The 15,825-nt window shown below is 34.3% G+C and overlaps 1 protein-coding gene across 1 annotated transcript in view; it reads left to right on the forward strand.

Moving 5' to 3' along the window:
- The window catches only part of LOC123543892 (uncharacterized), a gene marked incomplete at its 5' end in the record, with an annotated part of 30,197 nt that extends 14,656 nt beyond the window's left edge, over window positions 1-15,541 (forward strand). Inside the window, one exon of the mRNA XM_053534491.1 lies at window positions 7,400-15,541. Coding sequence (XP_053390466.1) covers window positions 7,400-10,551 — 3,152 coding nt within the window. The remainder of the gene's footprint in view (window positions 1-7,399) is intronic.
- Window positions 15,542-15,825: the final 284 nt, after the last annotated feature.

The raw sequence follows: 15,825 nt of genomic DNA on the forward strand, positions 1-15,825 counted from the left end.
TTATTTCCACAGGTTTCTTATTTTGTCTCCCAATTTTTCAGCCTGTTCAATGCCCACTTTTTCCCACAAGTGTCTTATTTTTCTCTACAATTCCTAATTTCTGTTCCACTTTTTCCCCATATTTTCTTATTTTTTCTTCCAATTCCCTCCGCCGCCCAATGTCCACTTATTTAAAGGGGGTTTTTTTTTTTTCTCCCAATTCCTCAGCTCTGTCTCTTTAAAAAACCAGTTTTTTCCCTTTGTTTCTTATTTCTTTTATAAATTTTCCCAGCTCTGTCTTTTGCCCATTATTTCCCACAAGTTCTTATTTTTCTCTATAAAAGAGTGAAAAACACAACTTTAATACCTTTTACCAAAAAAAAAACATTTTTGCCCATTGGACTGTATTTGTCATCAGTTCATCACTCGCTCAGATGTAACTTTTTTCCTAGGGGTTCTTATATTTTTTCCCAATTCCTCGCTCTGTCTCTTGCCCATTCTTTCCCAGGGGATTTTTATATTGTCTCCCCAACACTCGTTCTACCTCATATCCACCAAAACCCCGGGAATTCTTATATTTTTTACCAATTCCCAGTTCGTCAGTAGCCACTTTTTTCCAAGGGGATTCTTTATTTTTGACTATTCCTGGTTCTCCCCATAGTCTATTTAACCCCAGGGGTTTCATTTTGTTTACCAATTCCTCAGTTCGTTATATGTCCACTTTTTCCCAGGGTTCTTATTTTGTCTGAAAATTTCCTTTTTGCCTCTTTTGTATATATCCCAGGGGTCTTAAATTGTCTACCAATTCTCAGTTCGTCTAAAAGTCCATTTAACCCCGGGAAATTCTTATTTTGTTCCAGTTCCTCATTTTCGTATGTCCACTTTTTTCCCCCATAAGTTTCTATTTGCAACTAACCCCTAGTCTGTTCATATTTTCGCGGGTTTTCCCCAAAAGTTGTTAATTTTTGTTTCCTTTTCCCTAGTCGTCGCAAGTCAAATTTTTCCGGGGATTTTTATTTGTCTAAAAAACCCTCACTCTCTCTCCTCTCTCTCTCTCTCATATTCCACTTTTTTCCCACAATTTTATTATGTCTACCTTTTTTTAGTCTGTTCTTATGCTACTTTTTCCCAAAAGTTTTTTTTTTTCTACCATTTTTCCAGTCTTATATTGTCCACTTTTTTCCCACAAGTTTCTTATTATGTCTACCAAGTTTTCGGCTGGGATCATATATAACGTTTCACTTTTTCCCAAAAAATTTTGTTATTATGGTATAAATTTCTAAAACTGAGTTAGGGGGCCATTTATTTTCCAGGGGTAATTATCATACTAGAATTTCCTCTGCTGTCTCATATATTTGGCCCAATTTCTTTTTATGTATACATATCCCGCACTGGTCTCAAAAATATCAACCCATTTTTTCTGGGTGATTTTTATATGTAAACCCAATTCCCCCATTTTTGTCTCATATTATCCTGTCCATTTTTTATCAGAGGTTTTATTATTCTCCAAAATTTCCGCAGCTGAGTCCTATGTCTTTTTTTTTCCCTAGGTGTTCCCTTTTAAATTTTCCCCAATTTCCTCAGTGTGCAAATAATTTTGCCATTATTTTCAGGGGATTCGTTTTATTTAAACCCATTTCATCAGCTATGCCAAAAATATTATCCATTTATTTCCCCGAAGATTTTTATGTCTATCATTCCTTTAGCTGGTCTTATTTTCACTTAATCCCGGGGGGTTCTTATATTGTTATTTCCTCAGTTCGTATGTCCACTTTTTCCCCTAATTTTTTTTTTTTGCATACTAATTCCCGCCGATTTCGCTTTTTTTCCCAGAAGTTTTTAAGGGGCCTATTCTCACTCTGCGAATATGTCATTATTTCCAGGGGTTTCTTTTTTGTCTCCCCAAAATTTCCTCTTTCTCCCCTTCTCTCTCTCCCTTCTCTTCTCTTCTTTTCAATGCCCATTATTTCCAACAGTTCTTATTATGTTACCATTTTCGCTTGTATTATGTCTATTTATTTCCCAAAAGTTTCTTATTTGTCTACCATTTCTATTTTCTGTCTCATACCCCATTTTTTCCCCAGGGATTCTTTTTTGTTGAAATTCTCATTTTGCCTTTTTGCCACTTAATCCCGGGGGATTCTTAAATTGTCTCCCTTTTCCTCTTTTCTGTTCATAGTCATTATATCCCGGGGGATTCTTAATTTTTTACAGTTCCTCATTCGATGTCCATTTTTTCCCATAGGTTTTTTATTTTTATAAAATTCCTCAGTTGTTCATATATTCGGTTTTCCCGAAGGGAAATTTTTTTTCCTATTCCTCACTTGTCGCTTTTGTTATTATTCCCGGGGGATTCTTTTTTTGGTTCCCAAAAATTTCCTCATTCTTTTCTCTCCCCAATGCCCTTTTTTCCCAAAAGTTTCTTATTATTCTCCCATTTTTACTCTTATTATGTTACTTTTCCCCACAATTTTTCTTATTTTGTCTACCATTTTCCCAGCCTGTATCATATTCCATTTATTTCCCAAAATTTTTATTATGTCTACCAAGTTTTGGGCGTTATCTTTATAAATTTCATTTTTTCCCAAAAGTTTTTATTGTGTAAAATTTCTAACTGAGTCTCTGTGTCCATTTTTTTTCCCAGTGGTATATTATATATCTACGAATTCCCTTGCTGTGTCCAATTTTTCGTCCCCACATATTTCCCAGGAGGTTCTTATTAGTAACATCCCCGCGCTGTTCTCAAAAATATATATCCATATTTTCTCAGATGTTTCTTATATGCAACCAATTCCTCAGTTTTTCTCATATATCCTGCCCTTTTTTATCAGGGGTTTTCTTATTAGTCACCAATTCCGCAGCTGGTCTCATAGTCTTTTTTTTCCTAGGTGTTTCCCCTATTTATCCCCAATTCCTCAGCGTGCTAATATTTTTCTTGCCACTTTTTTTTCAGCGGTTCGTATTAGTTAACCGTTATCAGCTGTGTTCATAAATATCATATTCTTTTTTCCCGAAGATTCATCATGTCATAAATTTCCCTTTAGCTGGATATCAGCCCACTTTTTTCCCCAGAATTTCTCCTTTTGTCTACCATTTTTTCTTTTGTATCTCAATGTCCCTCTTTCCAAGGTGATTTTTTTATGTATGTATATTCTCGCCTGTGTCGAATTATAGTTTTAATTATTTCGCCGTAATTTTGTTTGTTTCTATTTTTTAATTACCAAAATTTCTAAGTGTCATTAAACGGTCCTATTTTTCACAGAGTTTCTTTTTTTGTTTTCACTATCAGTTATTATCTTCGGGGTTCGCGTATTTCACGCCCCCACCCTCCCCCCCACCGGACCCCAACAACAAGGTTGTCGCAAATTTTTATCATAATGTATTTATTTTTTATGTCATGGGAACATACCGCATTGATATGGGGCTTTTAAAAAATCGTAAATTGATTTAAACATCATCACCGGGTGAAGCATTTATAGATGGAATGTCGCAATTTTAAAAAAAAAAGAAATTATTTTCCCAAAAAAGCAAACGTACGTCCGATATCAAAAACAAACAAAAAAACCATTTCAAACATGAAAATACATACTTTAGAGAACTGTTTTTAAAGTTGTAAGGTAAACTGATAGTCCACAAAATTTTCAAACATGAAAAAAGCTATGGTAGAAATGTTTTTGTTTATGTAAGGGAAAAATTGACGTCCTACACTTTAAACATACTATGTCTTGTATTTATAATCCCACCTTTCCCCACGTCTAATAATCCTCCCCTAATTTCCCCTGATTCTTATTAAGTAAACATGTTAACGGTGTCTAATTTTTAAAACGGTCCACTTATTCCTTGGGGAGTCTTGTTTTGTGTTCAAATTTTCCCGGGGTGCTTCGTATTAAAGGCCCCTTTTTTCCAGTATATTTTATTTTGCTCCAATTCCGCAGAGTGTTTTCCTATATTCGGGGCCCCTTATTCAAGGAGATCTTATAATGTCTCTAGTTACTCCCGTGTTTTATTTGCGGTCCACTTATTTTCCAGAAGATTCTTACTATGTCTACCATTTCGTCAGCTGTGTCTTGTGTCCATTTATTTCTCAGGAGAATACTAGTATATCTGCCAATTACTCATCTCTGCCTCACACGTCCACTTATTTCCCAGTGGATTGTTAGTATGTCTACTAATTCCTCAGCTGTGTCTCATATATGTCGTGTCCACTTATCTCACAGAAGATTCTTATTATGTCTACAAGTTACTCAGCTGTGTTTCAATGTCGTGTCCGCTTCTTTCCCATGAGATTTTTACTGTGTCTACCATTTTATGAGCTGTGTCTCATATGTGTTGTGTCCACATATTTCCCAGGAATTTATAAGTATATCTACCAATTTCTCATCTCTGTCTCACACGTCCACTTATATCCACTTATATCCCAGTGGATTGTTAGTATGTCTACTAATTCCTAAGCTGTGTTTCTTATGCATTTACACGTATATTATTTGTACATTTATATTCTAGTTGCAAGCCATTCTCACATTACTCTGTTCATCTAAATGCCATATCATTAAAACTTTCAAACAGTAGAGAGAAATGGCATTTAAATATAGATACCCGCAGGGCAAAATTACTTTTGCTTTAAACCGAATATGCTGTAAATCTACTTTTTACATAATTGGGTTATTATAAGACCATGAAACAATTACAAAGTAAAAGACAAAATGGGCAAAATTACTATTGCTTTAAACCGAATATTTGCTGTAAATCTACTCTTTATATAATTGGGTTATTATAAGATCATGAAACAATTACAAAGTAAAAGACAAAATGAAAAAAAATATCTGACTGGACTCGAACCCACAACTATTAATATTCGGTGGAGATTTCATGCTGCGCATTATATATAGGTAAAATATAACCGGGGAAAAACACAGGATCTTATGATGATACCAATGTCCGTTGTATTAAGATAAGTCAGCTATAAAATAATAGAACAATTTTTACACGGAAACTTAAATGTCTTGAATCCAGAGGATATTTATTTCTTACTGGCCGTTTTTATCAATCGGCAAACCAGTCATATTAGGTTTTGAGATGTACCCTGAGATTATATTTAGCGCGCTCCGCCCATTAACTATATATAGATTAGCGCATGCGCACATGATCTTGTGTCCACTTTTTTCCATGTCCACCCATTTCACCCTACACCGGTACAAACTCCAGCTTATTGTTACTTCCGTTAATCGGTACAGACGACGCTCTCATCAAGTATAAATTGGACTGAATTTGGACTGAAGTTTATCCGCATAATATCTTTTTCATACTTCTTTGTACATAATTTACCTCAATAGTTACTATTATATGTTTTACTTTAATACTTGTAAAACGAATAAAAGCAAACAAAAACACTTCAGTAACACTACATTTTGTCAGTCTTGAACATACAGGATTAATAAAGTCTATAAGAAGGTCCTTTAGATGGAGAGAGTGCAACCATGCAAATTAAATAGCAGTCTCGGTTTGATTAAAGGAGTTCATTACAATATTTTGTGCGCAACTCAATGCGCAGCAAGCGATAACCACTGTAATCATTTAAGGATCCGCCGCCGAAGGTGCATAATTGTCGGATATGCAGCGCACAACTATCGTATATACTGGCAATATAGGTCATGCATATTTTACCTTTAAAAGTGATGGTGTTTTATAGGAGGAGTAGTCGTAGGATGTTCGTTTTCAAAAAACATTGTGGACAGCCAAGTTAAAATATTTCGTCGAGCAATGATTCAGCCGACTCTAAGTCACTAAACATTCTAGAAAATCTTAATGTATATCAATCTCATTCAAGTTCAAATTGACTTGCTTAAAATGTCGTTATACTTTTTGTGCCATGCTTATCCCGGATTTCACATAGTAATACCAGGGTTATAGCCCTTGACAGTCAAAATGTACATAAAGAGCCTAAAACTTTGTGCCGCATGTACCTCAAAAACTATATGGCCTGGAGTCATGAAACCATACAAGAATTTAATTCAGCATGCGAAGTTGTGCACCAGCGCTTTTATTTGATGTTTCACTCAGTAAAAACAGATTTATGTCCCTTGACTTAGTCAAATATATACGTTAATGGCATGAAAGCTTGTGTAGTACGTATCACAAAAAGTGTTTGACTTAGAGGCATGAAAACTTAGAGGGGTATTATTCAGCATGTGAGTAAGAAAATTAGTTATGAAACTGTTTATAACATTGTGCAATTTGTTGTGTAAGGAAAAAAGTTCATATTTTTAGGTGGGTGAGGTAATGAAAAAATTCTTTTTGTGGGTTGAGTGAACAATTTTTAGTTTTTCTTGAAAACAAGCACGGGTTGATATTTTTTTTTTTTTGGTTTAGTATTTTTTGTCCTAGTTCTAGCTAATATAATACAAAATTTGGTAAAATTCTGTCCGCTAGATTTTTCATATCTTTAGAAAATAGTTTGTGTTTTTCTCAGTTTCAGATACTTTCGACATCTGTCAAGAGTATTTTTTTAAGTTTTTTTTATATATCTATATGTTAACATTTTATGCATAGTTATAGTAGATTAATTAATTTTGATGCAAAAACAGTAACATCAGAATGAATTTTTAAGTAAATAGCTGTTTGCACTTGTTTTATTATAACATGTATTTATTGTTTCATCAGAAAAAAGTACCAATTTGGTGTTCTTAATAAACTTTGAATATTGAAAAAAGAAGCACGGATAGCTGTCATTTTTATTTTTTATCTTAACTTGTGAAACATCAATGTATAGATATGCAAAATTATAGAAAAATCTGTCCGCTAGAAATAATTGTGAAAAACATCTTTAAACTGTCCATAAACGGTAATGAAATATGCACCCCACCCCCTCAAGCCACCAACAACGGCAAAGCGTAATTTTGTTTCACCGAAAAAAGAAATATTCTCAGAATATCACAAGGCCAATGAAAAGATGTTTTTATTGTAAGAATTGTCTAGTATTACTCAAGGTCCCTAGAACCAAATGTGGGACCGCATCAGATTTCCGCATGTTTTACATAGTTACATACGAAAGAATTATCCTAAAACAGAGACAGATTTTGCAAAATGGTGAGGATGAATAGTAAATACTTGTGAACAGTTAACCGGTTTGAACACCCCAGTGGTGTTGTTTTCATTAACAAAGCTTGTTCACTAGTATGTTCCTTTGGTTTCATGGCTCTGTTCTTCCTGGAAATCTACCCGTACCCTTTAGCTTTTTGTTGTTTATATGTTTTGTTCATATCATTCATTATACACATATAAATTTCATCATATCTATCATGACTATTATAAAATAAATGACTTATTTATTATTTATCAATATAGATATATATTGAATTAATAATGTGAGAAATAACCTCGTAATTCTTAATATATGTATGTCGTTTTTCATATTTATTAGATATACAGAAGCGGTTAGTAAAACTTTACCGGGAGAATTGTGTTAAAGTACCTGCTTTACCTGTACAACCAGAAGAGAATCAAAAGGATGTCGGCGACGTGTACGTTGAACCTTGGATGACCATTATAGAGGAAGATGACCCGTCAAGAAAGACCAGTGAAGTGAGGGAGAGAGAAATCTCGTCATTTTTTGAAGTCTTCCAGGAAGGCAATAACCCTATCAAAACTGTTTATGTTCTTGGCGAAGCGGGCACAGGAAAAAGTACGTTTTGTAAAAGTTTGGTGCATAAATGGTGCAAAGTGCATACAGATGGGGGATATTACACAGGTGAGGACAAACGAATCATAAAAAGGTTCGAATTCTTGTTTTTTATTTTACTCCGTCACCATTTAGACAAGCAAACTATTGAAATGATGCTAGACAGCCAATTTCGTCATCCTGTATTACAGAAAATACTGGATATTGAATCAGATAAATGCCTTATTTTACTTGATGGCCTTGATGAATGGATTCCAAAATCGTTATCTCATTCACAGATCGAAATAAAAGGATTACCAGCTAGGGATAACGCTAAGGACTACACCGTCGTTACAACATCTAGGCCGTGGAAAATTGGGTTACTTGAAATGAAAACAAATGAAATACACAAGAAAGTAATGCTTCGTGGGATTGACAGAAGTGCAACAAAGATACTCATAGAGAAAACAATCAAACTGCTGAATGCAACTTTTGAAGAGGACAGAAGTCCGGAAAAATTTATCAAATACTTAAAAACGAGTCCTTTGTCAGACATACGGCATATCCCCATATTATTAGAGCAGTTGATTTGCCTATGGTATGAAAACAATGACTTATCAAAATCTTCCAGGTGTACTTTATATAATGGTATGCTAGAACTTCCGTTCAAATGGTTTGATCAGAGACAGCGCGAGAAACTTGAGTCTAATCATGGATCAGAGATAAAGGGTCGATCAGAGACAAAGGATCTTCTGTCTTTGCAAAGTCCACATGAATTAGATAAAGACAGAATATACCCTGATTACAGGAATACAATAGATAATGCATCAAAGTTAGCGTTTGAGTTACTGTTCAAACAACGACAAGAAAACACCCTTTCATTCGATATCCAAACTTGTAAACGTCTGCAAATACCATTGGATGTCATAAAGGTCTGTGTAAATATTGGAATTCTCTCTGAAGACAAAACTATTGGTTTTACTTCTGGTGGACAGATTGAGTCGTCGTTTTCTTTTGTTCATAAATCAATCCAAGAATTTCTTACAGCTGTACATATTGCCGATATTTTTAAAACGTGGTCACTACCTGCGTCAGAACGGGAGGAAACAATGCCTTCACGACCCATGCCAGTAGAAGAGTATTCGACGTCACTAAGTCATATATCGGAACTTGATGATACAGCGTATCAACGTCCTGTATCAGAGAAGGACATAGCACCTCAACACCCTGCGTCAGGGATGCAAAATATAACGAATCAACATATAAGTTCAGAGCGAGACGATATTGCGTTTCCACATCCAAATTCACAACTGGAGAGGATATCATCTCTGCATAATGTCTCGGAGAGAGATGATATAATGTCTCCGCAAACTGGTTCGAAGCGAGAGAATATAACGTCTCCACATTCAATTTCTCTAAGGGGTGATATGTCGTCTATATATACTCGTTCGGAAGGAAATGATACAGTGTCTTCACATCCTCGTTCAAAGAGAGAAGTTATGTCGGAGCGGGAATATGCAGGGTGGCCAGATGTTTGCGAATACTTCATACAAAAGTATTGTGCTCGAATCAAAACCATTGAAAACATTTTAGAGATGGCAAATGTCTTCGTGTTTTTGTCTGGGCTACAGCCAAGACTTGCTACGTGTATTTCAAAATATATATACAATATTGTTAACCGAAGCACGCTGGTAGTTCAGCACAGAAAGACATTAGATAACTGTAAGTTTTTATATGATATTCAAAGATGTATATCCGCTTGTTGCGACGAAGCAAACTCAGATATCTATTTGGGAGATTGTTTTTTTGATGATATGGAATCAGTTTTGCCAAGTCTGAATAGTAACACTTTACAGCATGTAATTCCTGACAGTATTGAATCTTTGTCTGTTTCATTTTCTCGGGCTTGTCCGTTATTTAGAGGGCGTTCTAAATGTGATATCTGCAGATTACTGACTCATTTCTCATCATGTCGTAGATTGACAAAGCTAGAGCTTAATGACAAAAGATTGCAAACAGACGATGGACATATACAGCTGGTTAAAGAAATACTAGAGACGAATTTACAAAGTTTACAGACGGTTTCAGTGGACTATATCTTGGGAGTAAAGTTTTGCTTGAAAGGTATGGAATCATTTAAACCTTTGATAGCATCTATTCCAAATTTGAATCAGCTGACCTCGTTAAGAGTGCACGGTATCAACCTGCCACACGATCAGTGTGACATTCTTAAATCATATCTAGCAGACCAGGTTCTATTACAAGAGTTATCTCTCGATGTAGAGTGTGAGGATAAAGATGACCACGAGATCGATATGTCAACGCACAACACTCTTCAGTATCTGGAAATTGGAGACGGTTTTACAGTAAAGAATGTTTACACAGAGCATGATATGACAGTGAAGTTTAAGATTAAATGGGCAGATGATTCGTCCATCAACCTACTGTTTCGTATTCTGGAATCGGTCAAACTGAAATATGTCAGTTTATGGGGAAACCGTGATGATTTTTCCATATCTCAATTTGTTACGCATAAACTGCGTTCACTCTTTGCAATGTCGAACTATCTCTGTGCTATCGAACTAGACAGTCTTGAAATAACTGACAATATCCTTACACTCCCATTTCGATTGTTCAGTCTCAAACGTATTGATCTTTCTGTGGTCACTATGACAATGGAGACGTGGAGAGAATTTATTGGCAGCCTTCATAGAATACCAAATATAGTTCATGTGAAAGCGCTAGGTTTGGTAATAAAAAATGATGAAACTTTTATGCTATATGTGAGAACGTCAGAATGTCCCAAGTTCGAGAAAGCTCGTATGTATGTTAGGGTCAGACATAAATTTCATGTCACAAGGGATGACGATTATCAGTTTGAATTTTCCACGAATAAAATTGATAAGTACTGGTGATTAGCAACATGAGAGATTGTGTTATCCAGAACACATAAGACTGTGTCATTTCATTAACTAATTTAGTTGCTTGTATGTTTACTTCTTTTATTCTACACTTACATTTCGTTTCGGATGCAGATATATAGGAACATTATAACGTAAATTGGCACTTTTAGTTCTGACATAGAATATACAGTTCAAGCAGACTAGATTTGGTTCAAGTTTGTTTTCTTTAACGGTCTACAGAGGAGAAGTATTTGAAATTTTAGATATCTGCAACGTGTGAAAATATCCGATATTATGTTCTTAGATCTTTTATATGTTTTGTTAAAATGAAATGAATTGTATAGCTCTGTGTTAAGTTGGACAGTTACTTCTTTTCAGCAAAGTATACAAACAGCATATTTTTCTTTTGTGATATACTGCAAACGGTTTTAAATCTAAACAAAAAATGGTTTTGTTTTTATAAAGAGTATACTGTTTCTGGAGGTTAGTACCTGGCGACTTTGTAACATAGATTATAAAGCCTCTTAATTCTGAAGAAAAACAAAGGTGTACAGAAACATGCTCGAAATTGGCTCTGACTAAATTTTCTAAACATTCATTTTTATTCTGGTCTTCGTAGCCATTACAACAATGTATCTTGATTGCATATGATATACAATTACATGACGCAAAAGATTACTTGCCTTGTGCTTCTCCAGGAAAAATCGTTATATTTTACTCAATAGTTATTTCCGTGATATGATGATTTACAAACATCAAGGCATCGATTTAATCCTGAAATTATTGTAGCCAATATCACTGCCACTGGTAACAAACAAAACTGAAAATAAGAAAATAACAATTCAGAATATATGCGAATGTTTATTCCAATCCTTTTTATAACCTGTACTAGTTACATTGTTATATGTGTTATTTTGTTTATCTTTCTGACCTGGCGCAAGTACATTCTTGTTTAGATTTTTAGATGTGGTTTTTAAAATGGTGTTATTATATTCAAATGTACGGTGTTCCGTTTGGACATTCGTGACTTTTGATTTAATACTAAACCGCGATGCACGATGGTACGATGACGAAAACGCGATGGCGCGATGGCACCATGATGAAACAACGATGGGTCGATGGTGAAAACGCGATGACACGATGATGAAATCGCGATGGTGCGATGATACGATGGTGAAATGTCGATGTAATATCGCGTTTTCATCATCGTACCATCGCGTTTTCACCATCGTATCATCGCGTTTTCATCATCGTACCATCGCGTTATCACCATCGTACCATCGCGTTTTCACCATCGTACCATCGCGTTTTCACCATCGTACCATCGCCTTCCGGTGGTCATGTGCAGTGATACAGTATATGTGTCAGTAAAATACAGGCTTTATACAATCTCATTTTTACCTTCTACATCTTAAAAAGAATAAGCTGAATTTGAATAATACCATGTGATTATTACACCCAGCTTTTTATTTACTTTCATGCATACATAAAATACAAAGGACGTGGCCTTGAAGATTTTACAGTTTTAATGAACTGAGCACTGAACATTTTGTAAAACATTTTGCAAAACAGCATAATCTAAATGGTAAATTTCTTCTCACAGTATACACTGAGATACATTCATCTATTGTTGACAAAATACAAGTGTACGGGTCTACGCATTTCAAACCGGAAGGCGATGGTACGATGGTGAAAACGTGATGGTACGATGGTGAAAACGCGATGGCACGATGGTGAAATCACGATGGTACGATGACGATAACGCGATGGCACGATGGTGAAAATGCGATGGTACGATGGTGAAATCGCGATGGTACGATGGTGAAACAACGATGGTACGATGATGATAACGCGATGGTACGATGGTGAAAACGCGATGGCACGATGGTACGATGATGAAAACGCGATGACACGATGTCGACATTTCACCATCGTATTATCGCACCATCGCGATTTCATCATCGTGTCATCGCGTTTTCACCATCGTACCATCGTTGTTTTATCATCGTGCCATCGCGTTTTCGTCATCGTACCATCGTGCATCGCGGTTTAGTATTAAATAAAAAAAGGTCACGATTGTCCAAACGGAAAACCGTACAAATGCGTTTATAATGGTTTGCGAGCAGAAATGTATAAAAACATAAAGCAGTGTCTTGTGTGTGTTCATTTTTGCCATTTTGTAATGTAGATAATGTAATGCTGTGAAGTATATGACTGTGTATTACACTGTTGATATATAATCATTTTAAAGTAATACTTAGATATTTACCATTTAATCAATGTCTTTTATCAAACTTCTATAAAATTGTACAATCATTTCGAAAATGCCAATGTAAATGACATTTTGACATTAGAGCAAAATCGAATTATATATGATATATATTATATGCCAATGTAAATGACATTTTGACATCAGAGCAAAATCGAATTATATATGATATATATTATTATGATATTATGTAGAAAAGGATACAAGAATTTTTACTTCAAAATGATTTTGTTGCGACACTAGGTATAAATTTTAGTAAAATGATGATTTTGTTTGGGTAAATGTATTTGATATCATGTTTAACAGGCACGTTTTCAATTCGATAAATTTAAAGCATACCTTACAGTTCTCTCTATTATTCTTTTTTTGTCGGTAATTTTATGGTAAAATATCAACTTGACCAAGTTTTCTAATATATTCTTTTTGTACCTTTCTCAGACCTTCCTTTTTTCAATGGCTCAGGAATATTAAAATAGCCGTAAAGTTAGTCATTGTAATGTTATGTACAATGTATATTCTTTTCTAGTAGCAGTAGTTGATATATAACTGATTGCCTTTATGTTTATTTACAATACTTAACAAAATTGTTACTGATTTCGTCATAAGTTGAAATATAACTTAATTGGAAAAAGTGTTGTTTCGTTATACTTCACAGTAAAAAGGCGTTTCGAAATGTAAATAACATCAAATAAAGCCCATACACAATTTTCATGTACAAACAGTTATTTCTCTGTAGACGAGAGGTAGCGCAGTCCGTTTTCGGATATGATGTACTTTTTCGACGTCAGTTCAATTTTCAAGTCCGTGATGCTTTATTTTTAATTTTTTATATAGTTTGCTACGGAAATAAAAGAGGTTAATTAATTTAGATTCAAATATTTCACACATTAAAACCAATTCTCTGTAAGAACCAAAAAATGTTGGAAACTCGTAGTCACAGATTTCCTTTAAGACGTATCAGTTTAATTTTACATGATGGACTAAAAGACATTTAAATCATTGTGCACAAGATCTATACTTATGAATATTTTCATACAAGGTAGTTATGCATTTTAGGCTGCTTAAGATCAAACTTACTACTTTTGCTTTAGCTGGCTACGTTTTTTTGTGTTGCTTACAGTTTCATCGGACTTATTAGTAATTGTTCTCATGCTTTTGCTTTCATTTATGCAGTTTTGACAATGACAGTGACAATCAGTTATATGAGCTAAATAATGTTTCGAGAATGTGAAACAGAATCAACAAAATTCGCCGGCATTTCAAGAAGAAATACAATGTTACTTTCTTATATCCGATAACGAAGGGAGAAAATTGTTTTGAATAATATTGCCAAAAGTGTTGAACGTCTGCAGTATGTCTTGCTTTCATTTGTTTGTATGCACATTATTTTATTTGTTTGCTGTGACGGAAAATACATAATCTATCAAACATTTCTTTTATATTACATTCAATACGTTGAAAATGCGAAAACAATTCATCACACTTTTTTTCTGGAAACCCAAACCATACATATTTTGGTTAATGTATTTTCATACATTTTTATGTGTAACGTCTCTGTAATATAACTGTGATTTTTCAAAAAAACAAAACTAGTTCAAATTCAGTAACTTGTACATATATTAAGGTAGATGCTACCTCTCAGCGAACTGGATCGTTAGTATACCACTGATGTTGAATTTATTGAATCAGCCCGGGAAACTGCTATGCCTTTAAATTCTGGTCCTGTTATAGTAAAGCTGTTATTCATGTCAAATATGTGTCTGTTTTTGAGACATAAATTGCTCTGCAAAGATTCTATTGGAACTGTCATAAAGTTAAATTGCCTTTATGGTCGGATTTTACAAAGTAAGAGACCGGAGTTATGGCTCTTTGCATAGAATTGTTCATATATAAAATATGTTCTGGCGAGTCTCTCAAAAGTATTTGAGCTGAACTATTGAAACTTCATATGAATGTTATTCTGTATGTGAAATTGTACAATATTTTGTTCGGGATTTCACGCAGTAATGCCAGAGTTAAGGTCCTTCATGAGGTAAAATTATACATTAAGGGCCTAAATGTTTGTTTAACAAGTATCCCAAACATGTTTGATCTGGAGTCGTGAACCTGTACAGGAATATTTCTATGCACCTGAAGTTGTGTACCTGTTGCTTTTTTTAAGATTTGAAAGTTTACTAAGTCTGACCAGAGTTATGGCCCTGAAAATACATACAAATTTACATAATGATCTACACATTTCTGCCGTGTACATTAACCTAGACTAGAACCGTGTTTATTTCTTTGTATAATTATCGTCGCCATAGTGTATATTTGCCTTGAGGTAAAGAAGTACTTACCCAGTTTTTGTGCTGGAGTGACAATATGAGATTATCCATGGATATCGGTTAAAAGCAAAAAGGTTGCCTAATTTGTTCCAGATAAGAAGCATGTTAAGATCCATACCATTCATTCGAAGAATGCTAATTATCAAAATTTATTTTATGATCAATTAATTAAGCGTTCAGAATTTGATCTGTTTGGAATTGATTGTATTGTAATATATTGTATTTTTACGTGTGAGATGAAATAAGGTTTTTGTATCAACATTATGTCAGCATATGAATATTTTCATGACTGAATACTGTACATGATGTGTTTGCTGTCTTGTGAACTTTCCAATAGAAACGAATCTTTTTTATATTTGAGTGTATACTGCTTTATTATGAAAGAATATAAGTAAACCAGGTATTCTAACACATTCTGTTGTTATTGTTAATACATTATGTATACTTATTCAACTCATTTAAATTGTATTTCATTTTCCGAAAGGAACCTTTTTCAAATTATAAGAAAAATCGCGATGACCGAAATATAAATTTGAGTCGGATTTGAGTCTGTAAATAGGCTAAAGCTATTTTTTTAATAATAGCACACATGTCTGTGTTGTAATTTAATTTGAAGGTAAAAATGGATATATAGGACACTTATCAGACAATAAATAATTATTATTATAATTATGATCCCATGTTGAGTTTGCG

Source organism: Mercenaria mercenaria, unplaced genomic scaffold, assembly GCF_021730395.1.
Source record: "Mercenaria mercenaria strain notata unplaced genomic scaffold, MADL_Memer_1 contig_3728, whole genome shotgun sequence".
Taxonomy (NCBI): Eukaryota; Metazoa; Mollusca; class Bivalvia; order Venerida; family Veneridae; genus Mercenaria; species Mercenaria mercenaria.